The sequence below is a fragment of the Gracilinanus agilis genome, chromosome 3, assembly GCF_016433145.1.
Source record: "Gracilinanus agilis isolate LMUSP501 chromosome 3, AgileGrace, whole genome shotgun sequence".
Lineage (NCBI taxonomy): Eukaryota > Metazoa > Chordata > Mammalia > Didelphimorphia > Didelphidae > Gracilinanus > Gracilinanus agilis.
In genome coordinates this window covers 343,596,572-343,616,823 of record NC_058132.1, presented here as the reverse complement: position 1 = coordinate 343,616,823, position 20,252 = coordinate 343,596,572, and the positions used below count along the sequence as shown (strand labels likewise).

At 38.2% G+C, this 20,252-nt stretch overlaps 1 protein-coding gene across 1 annotated transcript in view; it reads right to left on the bottom strand.

The window, feature by feature from the left end:
- The window catches only part of POLQ (DNA polymerase theta), a 98,609-nt gene that overhangs the window by 54,177 nt on the left and 24,180 nt on the right, over positions 1 to 20,252 (bottom strand). Inside the window, exons 9-13 of the mRNA XM_044669168.1 lie at positions 19,531 to 19,747; positions 18,129 to 18,271; positions 4,582 to 4,775; positions 3,642 to 3,766; positions 2,089 to 2,332 (exon numbers count right to left, since the gene is read on the bottom strand). Of these exons, the coding sequence (XP_044525103.1) occupies positions 2,089 to 2,332; positions 3,642 to 3,766; positions 4,582 to 4,775; positions 18,129 to 18,271; positions 19,531 to 19,747 (923 nt within the window). The remainder of the gene's footprint in view (positions 1 to 2,088; positions 2,333 to 3,641; positions 3,767 to 4,581; positions 4,776 to 18,128; positions 18,272 to 19,530; positions 19,748 to 20,252) is intronic.

Sequence of the window (20,252 nt, the reverse complement as noted above, 5' to 3'; positions counted from 1 at the left end):
AAAACTATAGGTTATAGATGAGTTTCTGACTTGGGATTGAGAGAATTTCTATCCTGAGAGTTCCCTACACTGATGAAGTCACATGTTTAACCCCACATCCCCCTCAAAAAAATATCTTTATATCTCTATAATCTACATGATTACATCAGAAAGTAGCTACACTGCATTATACTGGAGCCCTTCCAGGCTAGTATTCTATTTCTGAAAGTGTAACTCACTAATATTTTGTGGCAGAATTTCCCTGCCTTCCTTGACATCCTAAAAAGTAATCAATGCCATCCTGAACCTCAAACTTTCCTTCAACATCAAAACTCGGTTCAATCTAGCTGAATAATCCTACAGATAGTTTATTTTCCTGAAAGTGAAATACTTCAGGAATTACTATGTAATAGACCCCATTTACCCATAGAAACAATGTTATAAATAGGCACCTTGGAAAGTAATATCTGCATGCAAATGCTCCACAACCACTGGTAAATAGGTCATAGGGGGGATTCTTGTTTAGGTACACGTTGGACTAAAGGATTTCAAAGGTTCCCTGCAATACCAAGGTTCTGTGTAAAATGGTAATTAAATTCTTAGGCTAGCCCACAAAAGCATCTCATCTAATGTATTCTCAGTATGATGATTTCCCTTTCACTTATTAATTTAGATTTGTGGTAGCATGGCACAGGATGGATTGGAAAGAGAAGAAGAATGGAGGTGGGAAGAACTTCAATAGGGAAAACATATGGTAATGAATGCCTTGATTTGGGTGGTAGCAATTGAAAGAGAGAGGAAGGAACAGATCCAAGAGAGATTGTGGCATTAAAATTGATAAGTCATAAGAGATCATACACACGGTATAGGACAGTGATGACAAACCTTTTAGTGATGGAGTGCTGGGCCCCGCCCCCACCCTGAATGCCCCCACCCCTCACCCTGGGCTGTGCCCCTCCCCCCAGTGCTGGGTATGCCCTGCCCCTCCCTTTACCCCACACAGGGGAGGTAAAAGCATTCTCATTGGGCAGAGGGGTGGGTGAAGGAAGGAATCTCCTCATCAAGTGTAGAGACAGGGAGGGGAGTGGCCTGGGCCCTCTGCTCCCCTCCAGCTCTGCTGCCTATGAGAGTCCACCTTACCTCCTATGTACTCCCATTGGTTGCTGAACAAAAGGGGAGGGGATGTGAAAAATGTCATCAGGCCTAGTGGAGAGGGGGAGGGGAGCAGTTTCCCTCCACCCCCAGTCTCTCTGCCTTTCTAGTAACAAACTCTTGGGGGGGGGGGGCATGCCCACAGGGAGCACTCTGTGTGCCACCTTTGGCACCCATGCCATAGGTTCGCCATCACTGATATAGGCATTACCAAAGAGAGAAAAATCCAATATCATAATTTCAAACAAGCAACTTAGTAAGTGAATGGTGGTGCCACTAAAAAAATACTGAAATCAGCATGACCATATTTAGGGAGAATGATAATAAACTCTTGCTTGAAAGATATTATTTCAGGTCATAATGGACTGTCCGCTATATCCTAAACATAATCTGTGCTTTCCTATCATCATGTACTTGTTAACACACTTCTCTGTACCTGTCATCTTCCCTTTTATCTGAATACCCATCTACACTTCAGTGCTTATTAACAGGAAGAAAAAAACTTTCCTTCTTAGCACCGTCTGACAAATGCCCAGTGATCAATCTGAGCTAACTGTGTGTATTCCCATGGGTTCAAACTTGTGAAAAAAGTATATCTGCACAAGAAATGGTAGCAGTTTTCCAACTGAGAAAGAAAAGCTGCCTTAATTTCATCTCTTCTGTCCAAGATAAATTCTCTGGCATTGTTTTTATGTAAGGAAAGAACTGTAATCTAGCTTGTGAGCCTTTTAAAATTATGTAATTTTAGAATTCTATGTAAGCTTTAATTTCTAAATGCCAGAAATTCCCAACATGAGCAGGCTGGCATATTTTTCATGGCTTTAATGTGGCATGAGACTCCCTACAATGTGATATAATACATATAAATATCCCCATTCATTGTTTAAAAATTAATTGAGGGCTCTTTTTATTGTATATTCCTGCTCAGGGAATAGGTTGAGTTGAAGATTTTCTCACCTTCTAAATGGTAAAGAATTTTTCAGAACAGCTTCCACCTCAGCAGTCCTTCCTCGGGCAAGATCAGCCACTGTTAAAAAGCCAGCAGTATAAAGAGCTCTGGCTCTCTGTGCATTCAATAAAGACACCCGCACTAAGTCACACAGCTCCCTCTGGACACCGAAGGTAAGACGTTTCTGAAATTGAGAAAGCAGTTGTTCCATGTTGTGCCAGCCAAGACGATTAGAAAACACGGTTATCATCCCTGGAATGTTTATAACAACATAGATATAAATTAAAATCTTTTACAAACTCAGTGTTATACTTCTTCAGATAATGTTGTCCACAACCCAAAAGAACATTAAGCTATTACACATATAGCACATAATTACACTACATTGTGGTGACGACCAAAAAAGGGGAAATGGCCAAAGCTAGAAAGGCTGAAGGAAAAACAGACGCATTAATGTACTTCAGGTAGAGTTGGGAACTGGCATCAGCGTTCTGGAATGTAATTTGGAATTATATACAGAAAATCACTAAACTATGGCTTTGATCAAGTAATATAGTCACTAGGCCTCTACCCCAAAAGACTAAGAATATCTGAGAATGAAAACTATGAAAGTGTTTATTACTTTGGCAAATGCCTAACAAATTATGATTTATAAGTGGAATAAGAATGCACCATAAGAAATGATGAAAGAGTCTGTCACTAGGAAAACTTTTATAAACTGATGCAGAGTGAAGTGAGAAAAACCAAGAGAATGGTTTATATAACAATAATGTAAAAACAAACCATTTAAAAAGATTTCAGAACTAATTGATGCAAAGGTAAACCAGAGTTCCTGAGACTGAAGATGAAGCTTGACAATCCAACTCCTAAAATTGAAATGTAGGTTCAAGATGTACAATGAAACATATTTTTGTGGATATAGTTAATGTGGGAATTTATTTTGTTTGACTGCCTATTTGTTACAAGAGTTCTATTTTTTCTTCTTTTGGCAGGGAGGAGAGAATTGGGGACAAGGGAAAATATATAGTTGTTAGTTTTTTAAAAGAAGAAAATTTTTTAAATTAAGCCTAGGGATAGGGATTGGATTTGTAATTTCATTCATCTGGAAACTTTTTCAATGAAGAAACTCCCTCTACTAATGCAGGTTGCCAACTTCTCTGCAAATTATGGTCTCAGAACGTCGCCTAAATGTTAAGTCACTTGCTAAGACTCATATATCCAATTAGGGGTTGGGGGAAGGTATTAAAGAAGTGGAAATTTAAGCCCATATTTTCCTGGCTCCAAGTCTCGTTCACTATACACTAGAGACACACGGCTTCTCACAAATTAAGCTTTCCTGTAAAATTTAAAAGTAGACAATATTTTGTATCTGTGCTATTTTAGTGAGTATAACAACTATATCAATAAATGAAAGATACATAAACCAATTATATTAAATACAATATACATTTACTAAGGACCCATATATAGCAATAAATTAACCTAGAAATAATAACTATTTATGTAGGACTTTATTTACACAGATTTTATTTTTATTTAAACCTCTATTTCTCTAACTCACCTGCATAAGTAGCAGCTGATTGTTGTAAAGACTGAATCTGCCCACGACTACAACCATATTTCTGAATAATATCCTTCAAAGGAACTTCACTGATTAAATCTAACAGAACAAGGCTAGTGAAAAATCTGTAAAGAAAAACATTATGTGAAAATGTGGAAAAAAATTTTGAACTCAAATTCAAATAATAATAGCTTACATTTATTTATATCTCAATGTCAATTTACATCTGAAAAGCACTTTATTTTTTCACAATAGTTTAGAATTATGTATTACTCATTTGACCCCCACTGCCTATTGTCTCTAAACTCAGCTTTCCAGCAGTTGGCTGACTCCTCCATATGTGCAGGTCTGTAGCTGCTTAGTTAAAATCATTCTTGAGGTATTTCTCCTCTTGGAGAGAGACTTGGGAGTCGTGGGCCTCTTGTCTCTTGGGTGGTCTTCTCCTTGGGGACAGAGGGGCTTGGGTCCCACAGGAGTCTGTGCTCAACACAGTAGCCCTTGGGTATGCTCTCCTTCAGGGGAATATGTTTCATAGAGGTTGTGCCTCAGTTGACATTATCAACCTCAGGAGAAACTAAAATGCCTCTGCTTCCCAAGACTAACCCTTTAGGTAATTCCTCCCTTTTGGTGAAAAATGCCAGCGTCACTAACACAAAACATCTCTCTATATAAATTTATAATACTTATGATTCATATGTTGCTTTAATTGGAGAGAACTCTATATTCTCATTTAAAAGGTCATCCATTCTAGATCCTGCTGAAATGCATGAGTCAAATTCATGAGGAATTTATTTTTATCAACAAGAAAGTTCAGGAAGCAGAAATTCAAACTGAGATTTGCTACAGAGAAACTCTCTTATCTAAGGACCCAAGGCCAGTGTTTTACTGACCATCTACCATTAGGTAAGAGAGTTAACAATAGTAAGAAAAATACCACTACCTTTTATGTATGGCCATTTGTCGGTGCTGTTTCTCAGTTTTGGCTACTATCCTTCCTTTCACAGAACGGGCCAAGAAACCTTCTTCAATTCCCACTAGCTCTGCCACCCTCTTCAGAGAGATGGGTAATTTCTCCCACAGGCAAAAAAACTTGTACCAATCAATAGCTGTCCAATCTTCATATAGAGGAGTAACCTATTAAGGAGTGGGGTAGAGGTGGAGAACGGCAATTATGTAGAAAGAAACAAAACATTGTCATTAGCAGAACCGTATTGGACATTTCATGTTAAGATAAGTTTTGCAAAAGACTAGTTGGCAACTACATTTCTAAACACATTTCATATCATGACAATCTGGAATGTGAACCAAAAACCTAGATGTAACCAAAAATGTTTCCAAGCAGCCAAGATTCATGTCACTAAGTCTAAAAACAAAGCACCTTATTCATGAGCATCCCTCAAGTTCTTCCTCAAGACCACTGGGCATTATCTGAAGAAGCAGAGTATAATAGAAAGAGTCAGGGAACTGAGATTCACATCATGGCTCTGATCTGTGTGATCATGGAAAAATCCTCCAACTCTTGTAAGAAATAAAAATATCTGGGAAGAATCCTGAGCTGAAAAATGCAACTTTACTTTGGGGTGAATAAAGCTGGAGGTCATCGCCACACCCAGAATGTGGCAAAGATCTCATTTCGATGTTGAACAGTTTGTTTTATGGGCTTTTGACAGTTAATTCACATAAGTGAATAACAGGACCCCGTGTAAATTAGTAAGAGTTAATAAACTCTAGTACAAGGCTCAAGCAATTCATTGATTTGATTCTATAACTAATGCTTCAGATTCAACCCATCACAATGACTGCAGAAGAGACTTGGTCATAAAATCAGAGGATCCTGTTATTGACAAAAATCTTTTTAAGTACAAATACTACTGATAATAAACTCCATCTTCTACAATTGAGTCAATGATTGCTTCTTCATTAACCATACAATGACTTCTTAAATTATTGTTCTACATCTGTCCTCTCATACTCAAACTCTTAGAATAAAATGGTTGAGGCAGGTAGGTGTCTCAGTGGATAGAAAGCCTGGACTGGAAGACAGATCCTGGGTTCAAATTTGACCTCAGACATATCCTAGCTATGTGTTCCTGGTTAAGTCCTTTAACCCCTGTTGCCTAGCCATTATCACTCTTCTGCCTTGGAACACTTAGGATGTTCTAAGATAGATGGTAAGGGTTTTAAAAAAGAACAAAAGGCTACACTCGTTAGTTCTCCTCTCATTGAATCCCTTGCAATTTAGCAGATAACCTCTAGGACTATATATCTGGTTCTAGGCTCTTTCTTAAGCTCTGGTGCTGTAGCACTAACTGTCTGATAAGCATTTGCACCTACTTGACCTACAGACATCTCAGACTCAGCAGATCTGGAACAAAACTCACTGCCTTCTCCCACCCCACTTCCCCCCCATTAAGCACTCCTCTTCCAAAATCTCTTTTATTGAAAGCAACACGATCTCCTACCAGCAAGGTTCGCAAGCTAGTAGTTATCTTTGACTCCCAATTACTCCATTAATTGCTAAATTGTCTTTATTCTACCACAATATTTCCTGCATCCACACCCTCTTCTCTAATCACAGGGTAAGTTTTCTATTTCAAGTCCTCTTATTTCTCACTCGGATTACTTTAATAGCATAATCGGTTTCCCTGTATCCAGTCCATCCCCCTGCCCAATCCATTTTCCACACAGTTACCGCCTCATGCCCCTGCTCACAAAAGATCAAATGGCCCCATATTTGTCTCTGGGGTCAAATATGAACTCCTCGCTTGCATTTAAAGGCCTTCACAATCTGCCTCTGGACTACCTTTCCAGCTATTACACTTTAGCGCTGGCCCACTTCATTGCCAATGTTCTCCTGACAACCTGTCCTATTTTCTGACTCAAAAACTAATCCCTCTCCTCCCTTTCTAACTTCGTGCAGAGTGACTCTGACTCATCCATTTCACAATCCTTGCCTTCTTTCAAAATTTAGTTCAAGGGCCACCTTTTGGTGAAGCCTTTTCTAATCTCCCAATGGCTAATGCTTTCCCCTGCCCTAAAATTATTTTGAATTTACATTTATACGTGCATGTTGTCTCATTCTAATAGAATCTAACCTCATTGAGGGCAACTACTGTTCTCCTTCTGTCATATATGTTCAGGTTCTAGTTTGGCACAAAGTAGGCATTTAACAAATCTTATTAAATGAATTAATACTTTTTGTTTAATAAGGCAGGAAATAGGGGCGGCTGAGTGGCTCAGTGGATTGAGAGCCAGGCCTTGAGATGGGAGGTCCTAGGTTCAAATCTGGATTCAGTCACTTCCTAGCAGTGTGACCCTGGGCAAGTCATTTGACTCCCATTGCCCAGCCCTTACTGCTCTTCTGCTTTAGAATCAATACATAGTATTGATTCTAATTCAGAAGGTAAGGATTTTTTTTTTAAAAAGCAGGCAGGAGGTATATATTAAGCTCTTGAAAATTTCTACTTTAAAAGTTTTGGTATGCTTTAACCTATTCCTCAAAAATGGCAGTCCAGAAGGATTAGTTCTAAGAGTTCCAGATAGCTAAAGTCTCATTTGTGTTATGATTAAAAATGATAAAGACTGATATAAATATAGAAATTAGTAGTTTAATTAAAGCCATGGCCATGCTGGTAAAATATATATAAGACCGGCTCGCCTGTAAGAATTCACATTGCCTCCGCCATATTTACCTTTCGTATAGCCCGCGCCTCCTAGCTAAGAGAACTACTTCCTCCTCACCCAGGAGATTTAACCCCTCTCTTACATCATCATACTTCCTGTTTGCTCTGAGGAATCATGGGAAATGTAGTTTCAAAGTCTCCCATATGTCCATAGGAAATATATAACATACTTTTAAATGGCATCTTCCCAATTCCAAATATACATTTGTAGTTATTAAATATGAAAAACAAAATTTTAGTCACATATCAGTAATAACAGGCACTGCATTTATATCTCTGTCTTAAGTATAGTTTGCAATATTCTCACTTGTAATAGAGAGTACAGTGTGAAAGGAAAAAATAATATACCCTAAAAGAAAGTGCTACCACTAAGCCTGTGGTGCTTAAGAAACCAAATGTTATGAGGCAAAACAGGAAAAATTAGCACTGGTAAACATTTTTTTTAAGTTTTTTTTAAACATTTATTAATATTCATTTTTAACATGGTTACATGATTCATGCTGCTACTTTCCCCTTTACCCCCCACCCCGCTCTCCCCCCACCCATTGCCGACACACATTTCCACTGGTTTTAACATGTGTCATTGATCAAGACCTATTTCCAAATTGTTGATAGTTGCATTGGTGTGGTAGTTTCAAGTCTACATCCCCAATCATGTCCGCCTCAACCCATGTGTTCAAGCAGTTGTTTTTCTTATATGTTTCCTCTCCTGCAGTCCTTCCTCTGAATGTGGGTAGCTTTCTTTTCCATAAATCCCTCAGAGCTGTCCTGTGTCATTGCCTTGCTGCTGGTACAGAAGTCCATTACATTCGATTTTACCACAGTGTATTGGTCTCTGTGTACAATGTTCTCCTGGTTCTGCTCCTTTCACTCTGCATCAGTTCCTGGAGGTCTTTCCAGTTCACCTGGAATTCCTCCAGTTTATTATTCCTTTGAGCACAATAGTATTCCATCACCAGCATATACCTCAATTTGTTCAGCCATTCTCCAATTGAAGGACATACCCTCATTTTTCCAAGCACTGGTAAACTTTTAGAGAAATGGAACATTAAGTACTGGAGAAGGGGAATGTCAAGAAGAAGACAGAAGGGAAAAAAAAAACACTCAAGACCTGACTCAAAAGAAATAGAATTGGGGGCAGCTAGGTGGCTCAGTAGATTGAGAGCCAGGCCTGAAGATGGGAGGTCCTGAGTTCAAACCTGGCCTCAGACACTTCCCAGCTGTGTGACCCTGAGCAAATCGGTTCACGCCTATTGCCTACCTTTACCACTCTTCTACCTTGGGACCAATACATTGTATTGATTCCAAGATGGAAGGTAAGGGTTGAAAAAAAGAAATAGAATTACCCTTCCACATCAAGACTCTCCCCATCAATTTCTTTATATTGAGGGTTGGAATAAGAAAGTAAATGGGAAGTTCTGCAGAAGCAGCAAACAACGTGAAGGTCAGTAAACAACACAGAAAACTCAGAACAACTTAGAAACTCAGAAATGCATACTTAACCTGTAAACACCCCATAAAAGAAAAAAATTCAGGCTCCTTCTCTGGTAAAAGGAGGGTCAAAAAATTTTACTAGGATTTTCCAGATCATAGGGGCATCACATCCCTAACCCCAATGATGTAGATGGGGATAACTGTAAATTCTAATACTTTCTAGACTATTTACAATTTTCGGAAGACATTTGAACAAGTAACCTCTAAAAGTGGTTATGGGTTTAAAATAAAATTAAGCTGATCTATATTGGATTAAGCAATTTGGTATGCACTCATACATGGGCCTATATGACTCCTTATAACTGCTCCTTGCTCCCAAATAACCAGCATTGGTTTGTGAGAAGTAGAAAAAGAGGATATAATTTCAAATGCTCCTAAAAAAGTTTAAGAAATGACTGGAGATTAATATTGGAGAAGTACAAAGCTACAGCAGGCTAGGAATCACCATTAGACACTAAGCCAAATGAAAAGCTCTATTATGTATACCTTATTATTATTTCCAAAATGAGAATTTTGTTATGTCTGACATTTTGACCTCAGCTAGATTTCAAGTTGAGTCTAGGCTTTGGGAAAAATAAAAAATGACTTCTTTTGTAAAGAACTCTAACACAAAAATCAGTGGCTGCCAATCCTTGGAATATTCCTATGAATACAGTTATTATTAGATTTTAATTATATTCATAGTGCATTTGCCTGAATCAAATCATAATAGTGTGTTTGCTTAAAGCTTTCTGATTTTACTTCCAATTAATTTTAATCATTATATTGATTATGACCTCATGATATAATAATAGAAACAAACTCAAGGTAGTTCCTGGGGCTATTTAATATAGTCAAATTGCAGTTACTTCCAGATAAGGTTTTATGAAGAGAGATAAAGAAGCAATCATGTAATATGGAAAAATATGCACACAAAAATATTTATAGCCATGCTCTTTGCAGTGGCAAAAGATTGGAAAATGAGGTGGTGTCCACTGATTGGGGAATGGCTGAACAAATTGTGGTATTTGATGGTAATAGAATACTATTGTGCTGTAAGGAATAATGAACTGGAGGAATTCCATGTGAAGTGGAATGACCTCCAGGAACTGATGCAGAGTGAAAGGAGCAGACCCAGGAGAACATTGTACACAGAGACTGATATACTGTGGTACAATTGAACATAATGGACTTCTCTACTAGCAACAATGTAATGATCCAGGACAATCCATTGGAACTTATGTGAAAGAAAGCTATCCACTTTCAGAGAAAGAACTGGGGGAGCAGAAATGTAGAAGAAAACAGATGATCAATCTACACATAGTTTGATATGGATATGATTAGGGTTTTGATGTTAAAGAATTGCTCTACTGCAGATATGAATAACATGGAAATAGGTTTTGAACAATGATACGTGTATAACCCAGTGGAATTGCTTGTCAGCTTTGGGAGAGGGAGGAAAGAGTGGGGGGAGGAGGGAATCATGAATCATGTAACCATGGAAAAATATTCTAAATAAATAACTTTTTTTAAAAAGAAGCAATCATGCTGGTTATTACTCTCTCTGATTTTCTCTCCCTCAGTTTATAGCATGAAGTCTAATTATAGTTACAAGGAAAGGAGGCTAAAAGTTCTCCCTCAAAAACTATATACTCAGTTACTAGAAAAGGCCTTCTAACGCCAAAATATATAGTTACTTTACCTGCTTTTAAGCCTTGAAAATGGAATGAGGAAGAGAAAAAGTAAATCTGAAAGGTTTCTAGTGCTTGCAAAACTGGGTCTTTAAAATGTGGTGCTATGAGTCTTTGAGTTGTGAAATGCCAGAATGTCAGAAATGTTTATACTTTAGTATAGATATAATGATGTATTCCAAACATAAATATAAATAATTTGAATTTATTAAGGGTGAGAACTACTTGAGAAATAATAAAGACAAGAATATTTCCAATTTGAGATACTCAAGTGTTGATTGTGACATAATACCATGCATGTAAATTTATAAGCATGTGGCATTTTTTTAATAAGCTTGTATCTAAACTTAGTTTTAAAAAATTACCAAAAGGTATTCTATAATTTATAGGAAACTATTCATCATATACTATGTATGAATGAGATGGTATGTGGATAAAAATAAATCTTTGGTAAACTTCCAAACACTGGTATTTTGAAAAATAAACATATCTTCAAGTATATATGATTTCTGCAATTGGAGTGGTATTTGACTACAATTCTTATATTAGTGATTAGCTATGATGATTTTTGATTACCTGTACTATGCATCTGTGAGGACAGCATGACATCTATTATTTTCTCTAATAGATGAAAAGTGTTATAATGAAAGTGTCTTGACTAGTATGGCTAGTTATTATAGGGTGTATTAATCAGGGAAGCTGAGCTTTAGATTCCCTTGATGGCTGGTGCAGGAACAACCGAGTCCTGCCACTCAGCTGGATGTTATAATAACTGCCCCTTCTCAATAACAGCACACAGGCAGGATCCCTAAAGGTCAGTGGATGGGTAACTGTTTCAGGTCCCACCTGGGGTTGGGTTGATTATTAATATTGGGCTCTATTAGCTTTGGATAACGTTTTCATCTGACTACGTTGCTCCCTCTCCAAGAGTTGTGATGTAATAACTACTCAGGAAGGTACTTAATAATCTTTATCTTAAGTTATTAATTAGGGAAAGGAATGATCAGGAACAGATTGGGGATATGAGACCCTGTCACTAATGGCTAAGATCACTAATCCCTCAGGCCTGTAGGCTGTTTCTGTAATACTGGAGTTCTTGCTCTTCACCTCCTCTGGCTCAGCCTAGCCACAACCAAACCAGAGAAAGCAATCTGCTTGGTTGATACAGATATTGATGATCTCAGTCGGCTTCCTATTGCCAGTTGTTACACCAGTCCTACAGCCATCACGAAATACCTCCCTTAACTCCCTCTGCTTCTTCTCTTTCCCTCTTCCCAGTTCCCACCCTGGCCCAGATACCTAAATATCTAGTGATGGTTCAGATATCTAAATATCTATGGGGGATTCAGAGAGAACCAGAGGATCCAAAGTCAGATCCACAGGTCAATCTTCCAAGATCAGATCAATGTTCAAGGTCAATGATTTCAGTCCAAGGCTCCAAAAAACCAAAACCAGAAGCCAAAAGCCAAAAGCCAAAGCCCCTGTCAGAAGGCTGTCAGGGTATTTATATCCTCTGGCCAACTGCCTTTCCTCTTGTCCTCACAGCATCTGGGAACATTCCGATGTCTCCAACTGTCTTCACCTATCAATCAAGGTGAGACTCTCAACTTCCAGAGTTTGAATATGACAAAAGTGAATGGTGACCAAATTAGAATCATGGTTGAATCAGCTGTTTCTGTATAGTCGCATTATTATCTTATTAGAACAGAGATGTAAATCTGTACCAAGTTAGAAGAATAAAAGATAAAAGCATGTAATTAATGCAACTTTAACCTGACCTATTTAGCAAACTACTGATGATGAAAAATGGGAAATTAAAAGTAACAAAATCAACATGACCCATCTCCATTTCCTAAGGACTGGTATAAATCAATCACTACAACAAAAAGAACTGAGAAATCAGTTTGGATGATAAGCTTATCTGTAAAATCTTACAGAAGATGATCATCATAGCACTCTTACAAAATCAAGAAGTCTCAGAAGTAAAAATGAGCAGATTGGTAAGAGATCCAGATCCTAAAAGCATTTACTAATGAAATTCAAATCAAGACAACAAAAAAATGAGGGGGAAAACTGTCAGAGTTTGTGTAACAAATTTTCTCTATCAATGACAATGGAACTACTACATTTAGACTAACATGACAGTTGCCAATGTCACATAAGAAGTAGAAAGAACTCATAGAAAACAAAGAAAGAGCAGCTAAAGACCAAGAACATAGCGAGAAGGTCAGAGCTAGAAGTAAAGCAGTTATAAGGATGTTAAGACATCAATTTTCAAGCTATTTAAAAGAGAAGAAACCAAACACACAAAAAAATCATAGATCATAAAATATGATTAAAAAGGTAATCACAAAAACAATGATTATATTAACTACTCATCTCCACAAAAATTTTATAAGAATAAATCCAAACATATTGAGGCTATCCTTGATAGATACAAGAGGCTTGTTTGAGAAACATCCTATAACAGACTACAACTTCATAATTTCAAAATTGAAAGGTGCAAAGACTATAAAGTTCCCACTGTAATTATGATTTATTGACTATAAAAAAAGGATTGGAATCTGCTCGGATAAATACTGCTTAAAAGGCTCCTCCCACAAAATAAAAAATTGTCTAACATTCTTTGAGAGATCTAACAGAGACAGATAACCTTGTTCAGTGACCCTTTATTACTATCAAGCAAGGTCAAAAGCAGAGAGATGGGTGCCTGCCATTTGTGTCTGTGGCCTTCGTGGTGCCTTATGAATGGTGAGGGCCTACAGATGTCCATCTCTATGGATGGCATCAAACTGAATGTATCAAGTCTGGTCGCTTAAATGAGGTCCACAATTATTCAAATCTGTTCAGTCTCGCTATTCATACAGGAAATACCAAGTCAATGAGGAACAATCATGGTTCAGACTATGACATATGACTGTGGGAGAAACATCTCATAAAACGTATTCAGCAGTACAGCACTTACATCTCAAACGCTGAGGATGGAAAATATAGCCAACCCAATATTAAAAAGGAAGATGAGATGATGATAAAAATGTTTATATAAGGGAGCAGCTAGTGGCTCAGTGGATTGAGAGCCAGGCCCAGAGATGAGAGGTCCTGGGTTCAAATCTGACCTCAGACACTTCCCAGCTGTATCATCCTGGACCAGTCACTTAACCCCCATTGTGTAGCCCTTACCGCTCTTCTGCCTTGGAACCAATACACAGTATGTATTCTAAGGTGGAAGGTGAAGGTTTTTAAATCTATATACTTCTATAGTTTAAGGTTTATAAGTAGCTTTACATATACAATCCCACTTGGTCCTCAGAACTCAGTGTGGCTGTGGCAATCATACCCACTTTATAGATGAGGAAAGTGAAGTTGGCAAAGATTAAGTGACTTGCTCAAGATCAGAGACATAATAAATTACAAGGCAGGATTTGAACTCAGGTTCTCTTTATTGTCTACTCTGCCACTTAGTTGATTTTTCACTCTCTCTCTAATTACTGGTTCCTTCCTCGATGCCTAAAAACTCACCCCAGCACGTTTGCCTCTCCTCGTTCTTCATTTTAGCATCCCCTAAAGGTGGCCTGTACTTCTCTTTCACGACCAAATGCACAGAGAAGGCTTTCTATATCCACTGCCTCCTCTCATTTCTCCAACACAATGTGACCTTTAACCTCCCCACTAAACTTAAATGGCTAAATTTGTTAAAGTTGGCAGTAATCTCTTGAGAGTGAAGGCTGATGGCCTTTTCTCCATCCTCCCTTCTCTCTCCAACATTTGATCTTGTCCCGGTTATCCTCTCCTTTGGTTTCCATGCACTGTTGTCTCTTGGCGCTCTTGGGCTTGTCTAATCAGGCCCCCTAACTCGGGGTCCTCTACCCTCCCTCCCTGGGGGACCTTGTGGGCTCCCATGGACTGAATCATGAGCGCTGCGGGGAGGCGTGCCAGCTCTGTGTCTGTAGGCGCAGTCTCTCTCCTGGGGGCCACTGATGGGCCGGACTATCTAACCCGGCGTCCTGTGCCCAAAAGGGAGCAGACTGTTTCCCACCCTTACCAGGGTTCGCCAGCTCTCTTGCAGGCCTGGGCACTCACCCGGGTTAACGACTTCTGTGGCAGGCCCACTGTTCAGCGTGGCTCCCCCGGCTGTCCAGGGCTCTTGTTTGTGCTTTGGTCACCTCTCTCCCAGGCTCCCCTTCCCTCCGCTCACAGAGCTGCGGCCTGGCTCGGCCCTCCTGATCTCCCCCCTCCCGTTGCTGAGAAGGGGCGCCTTCCTGGTGCACAGGCCCCAGCGCGTCACTTCTGGGCTTCCCGGGGTCTTTAGGGTCAAATACAGAGTCCTCCGTGCTTAGAGCCCTTCCCAAGGGACGTGCTCCCCCTTCCAGAATCTGTGGGTCACCCCGAAGGCCTGTTACTGCTTCCCCCCTCCAACGTGTCCTCATTGTACTGGCCCTTCTTGGGCCTGGATGCTTCTTTCCTCCTCTTCGCCTCTCTGAATTCCTTGACCCTTTGCTTCAAGACTCAGCTCCGGCTCCCTCTTCTACACAAAGGCCTTCCCCACCCCTGCAGCGGCCAGCGCCTTCCCCGCCATCTTGTCTCCTGTACAGCGCGTCTTCCCTGAGCCTATAGAAATAGGCCCTGAAGGCAGAGACTCATTTTTCCTTTGCAATCCCAGAGACTAGCCCAAGTGAGACAAAGTTAACAAAGGTGTGATGGCTGACTGAAGAGACAAGACTGCCTTTGGAAAACTGAACAGTGCTTTTAACAGTCCGATCTTCTCTCTGGAACCATTTTTACGCCTTCGTTCTTCCAGTAATGCTTGGAGTAAGACTTCAAATCAGAAAATACCACATTTTCTGAATCATCAAAAATACGAGTTTACCCCAACAATAGTTGAAATCCATAGAACAGGCACTTGTAGGCTACAGAATAGCACTTAAACTTGCCTAGGATAAAACCTAACAAATAACAGATATACCTCAACAAGAAGAGAATCAAGTTGTAAGAGAGTGAGGGAAAACAGCCAGCATGCCCCCTTGGTAGCCGCCCATTGTCAGGACAGTCAGAGAAAGGCCTCTAGCACCTGAGGGACAAGAGCAGCACTGAGGGGCAGCCAGGTGGTTCAGTGGTCAGTGTCAGGCCTAGAAACAGGAGATCCTGGATTCAAATCTAGCCTCAGACACTCCCTCACTGTGTGACCTGGAAAAGTCTTTCCAAAAGAAGCAGTATCCATCTTCATGAGATTACATATCCATCTTTGTACCAGTCTATCTAATTATAATCTGAGAATCAGTCAGCTTCTCCATAGCTCATAGCTTTTTAATGGCTTTTATGAAAACTCCAGAGATACTGTTCTGATTGATACAACTACAGCAGCCCAGTGGGAGGAGATTATATTCAGGTTGGCATCATTAGTGCAGTGACTGATGAAGAATGGAAAAAGAGGCTTTATCCAGTCTTCAGAGAAAAAGGCATCTCCATCCTTATTTTAGAAAAAATAGATTCTAACGTAACTACGAAAGGAATCCTGATTAAAACTATCAAGGGTCATTGAACTTGGAAATTCTGCTCCTATCAGGAAAAATTAAAAATCTAGTTGCAACAAGCCAATAGATATAAATCTCCATCTGCTATCAAAATTAGAGTAAAAAAAATCTGAAAAGTACCAATGGCCTTAAAGCAAACTACATTATATGACCATTACAAATTTGACCCTTAATAATGCTGCAAATGCAATTCCAATGATTAATTCTTCTCCATTTGAAATTCCTTGAAAGTACATTTTTTCTTTACATCCCCAATGTGCAACACAACGCATGTAATAGTCATTTTGTCTATCAAATGAACTAATTCACTAAATATTTAATGAATACAATTATTGGGTACAAGTAAGAAAGGCACTACAAACCTATGATGTTTGCTTAAAACAAACAAAAGCACAAAAAGGTCCTGTTGGACTTGTTTTGGAGAAGAAAAACTCCAGCCAATGTTTTAATAATACAGATGAGTAAATTTTCCCCAAAAAGGTTTTTACAGTCTTAACAAAAGGTTGCATGAACAGATGTTAGCAAAATCTAAAATTTTCTTCATTTTCAAAAGGAAAAGGAAGGTATTTCCTATTTTTGAAAGAAGGACTGAGGAAAACAAAGAATCTTCTCCTTTTGTGATTCTAGTCCAAGATTGCAGTTTTTTTATTTTCCTAAGGAAACATCCCCATCTTGTGGGCTTTTAGGAGACTATCACAAAAGGCTACTGAGGCAATTGCAGACATAAATGTTAAGTCAATTTATAAATAAGCTATAAAGATGAAGTAGAAGAAAACTTTCTACTTTTTAAAAAGCTCACAGCATCTTGTATGGCACTAGGCTCATAGTAGCAATATAGCATATCTATGGAATGAATGGCATGTGGACATGAAAGAATTTAAGATATGCTTGCCTTTAGCATGTTTATAGCATAGTTTTGAAAAAACAAGAAATAATACCAGAATACATTATATTACATTACAGTATACAGTACAATAAATATAATATAACAGGGGGCAGCTGGGCAGCTCAGTGGATTGAGAGTCAGGTCTAGAGATGGGAGGTCCTGGGTTCAAATCTGGCCTCAGACACTTCCCAGCTGTGTGACCCTGGGCAAGTCACTTGACCTCCATTGCCTACCCTTACCACTCTTCTGCCTTCGAGTCAATACACAGTATTGACTCCAAGATGGGAGGTAAGGGCTTAAAAAAATTTATATATATATATATATACATACATACATATACATACATATATGTTTATTGTGCTTTTATTTATTTTGTTAAACATTTTCCAATTCCATTTTAGTCTGGTTCAGGCTATCCCGAGTGTATTGTGGGCTGCATGAGGCTCCTAAGCTCTAAGTAGACAGGGACTGGGCCATGTATCATCTTTGTATTCCAAGTACTTTGCACACAGATGTTTATTTAATTAAACTGCTGAATTAGCATAAATGCTTCAATTATTTCATGTACCTTATTCTGGCATTATTTCTTGCTTCTTTCAAAACTATGCTGTAAACATACTGAAGACAAGCATATCTTAAATTCTTTCATGTCCATTGCAGCACATGGCAGAATTGGTGATCAATACTACTGACTAATGAATAAGGAAACTTTATGTGGACTGTATATAAGAACAACAATATTCTTGGATGTTTGATTAATGAAAACATTACTAGGTTTCAGTCTTCAGGACCTCATTACTAAGAAGGCATAAAAAATTTTGTAAAAACTCATAAAATGATTCCTTGGTTAGATATTATAGTACACAGAAAAAAGTTGTAAAAGCAGCTATTATTTAGTCTAATGAACAGAAGGCTAAAGACCTAAATTGAAGACCTAAATATTAGTGAAGAAGCAATCTTTCCTTTCAGATAAAGAACTGCTACATGAAGGATGTAGATTAGAGATAGGAAAGAATTAGCCTCAATGAATGGCCTGCCTGGAAACACAAAAAAGGAAGGGTAACATGTGTGTGTGTGTATGTGTGTGTATAAAGACATACAAAAAATATATATATATGTACATATTATATATATATATATTCACACAAGTACATATGTATGTATATAGGTATTTCCTTCTGCCAATATGCTTAAGGATCTAGAAAGCAAAACAGGAAACCTACCAGATAGACAATATGCAGGTCATTCTCTAAAACAAAGCCTTTCATAGCTCTCTGGAGGTCAGCAAATATATCCAGGGCCTCAGTTGGAGAAAGAGATGAAGAAAGAGTGGCTGAACCAAGGTGAGTAGGATGATATACTTTTTCTAAAAGAAAAGTAAATATTAAATTCAAAAGATGAAGCATCTCATTCTACAAAGAATTCAAAAAGACTATGAGTATATCTTAAAGAATCTAACAGAAATAAAATAGGCTTTTTCTTCCATTTTTGGATGTCATAAATTCTTGTCAGATGAACATGTCAAACAAAAACTTATGGAATAACAAGGTGATGTAAAAATATTAATTTACCCTTAAACAAATTTTGAGAAGTAATTAATAATAAAATCCAGGACTTTTTTTGTGAAGAGGAAAAGAAAAATTCCAAACTGAAAAGTATATGAATGCACTGAACTGACCACTAAGTGTTAGATCAGCACAGAGGCTCAATTCATATGTGATTCACACAGAGCACACAGTAATTGGTGATATTCAACTACAGCTAACATCTGAAGTCTCTTTCAAATCTGAGTCTATCATCCTTGTAATTAAAAATATAACTTCAGGGGGCAGCTGGGTAGCTCAGTGGATTGAGAGTCAGGCCTAGAGACAGGAGGTCCTGGGTTCAAATCTGACCTCAGCCACTTCCCAGCTGTGTGACCCTGGGCAAGTCACTTGACCCCCATTGCCTACCCTTACCACTCTTCCACCTAGGAGACAATACACCAAAGTTAAGGGTTTAAAAAAAATAACTTCAGATTATTTTAAATCCCCTTTTTGACCCTAATATTTTCTTTTTAAGAAGAGAAACAATTCAGCTTGCAAATGGTCCCTAATACTGTCTTCTGACTTGCTAAGACTTCTCCAGCAAACATCCCAAGAGAAGCTAATTCTATGTCCCTTTGAGTTTTCACTGGATCAATAGAAACTGTTTAGATTATATAAAAACTAATGAACATATCAGTGACACAAATAGTGCCAAGCCACAGGATCTAACTCATGGTCATTGTCAGCTTCCTCCTTATAATTTCTCAAAGAAAAGTCTTCTATATTTCCTCTTATTCAGTGTTTGTAACTCTAACAAGAGTTTACAAAATTCAGCAATAGGAAAAGGAAATTGACAGTTAATAATATATAAAGAAAAAAAAACAAATTAGTAGAGGCTTGATTTTCAACATCATAAGGGGAAAAACTAGAGAAAGCTTTTTATTATCCAGAAACCATAAGCTTTAATTATGTGATTTTGCTATTTGATAGTCTCCTTTGTCCCTTTACAATCCAATTCCCACTTATTTCCAAAAGTTTAATCTATAAGTGTCCATGGAGAAGATGAGCAAGCAAACTAAAATAGAAATGCCATTTCTACCTTTTGCTTCACCATTAGCTTCTGAAATCTGAATGAATTCATTCTCTAGCAACCACATCACACAGGCTTCAATTGCTCCATGCTGTTCCTGCTGGATTTTCTGCTTTTCCCCTTTCAAACTCTTCTGTTTTTCCATTTTCAGACTCGCAGCCAAAAAAGTACAAGAAGCATAAATCTGTACATCTTTTGGTGTATTGGCAACTCCACCAACTATTATCTAATAAATGGGGGGGGAACAGAAAAATATTACTTATCATGAAATAAAAAGATAAAGGACACATAAAACAAAAGGTAATAAACTCGTTTTGTCAAAAACTCTTCAGATCTGATTGTCAAAACTAGCAGAATTATTCTCATTCCAACTGACAACTTGAAAAAATGAACATTTCTTTAAAGCTAGGATTTTTTTTTTCTGTCCAAAAACAAATGGTTGCCATCTGAATGAGAGAGTTTATAAAATTCTGGTACAAACAAAAAGCATCGGAGTGCTGGGCCTAAAGGTAGGAAGACTTCTTTCTGAGTTCAAATCTGGCCTCAAACTCTTAATAACAGTGTGATCCTGGGCAAGCCATTCAACTCTGTTTGTCTTAGTTTCCATATCTGTAAAATGAACTGGAGAAGGAAATGGAAAACCATTCCAGTAAAACATAGAGTCAGACATGGCTAAAATAACTAAAGAACAACTACCACACTAGCAAAATATATTAAAGATGAGTTTATTG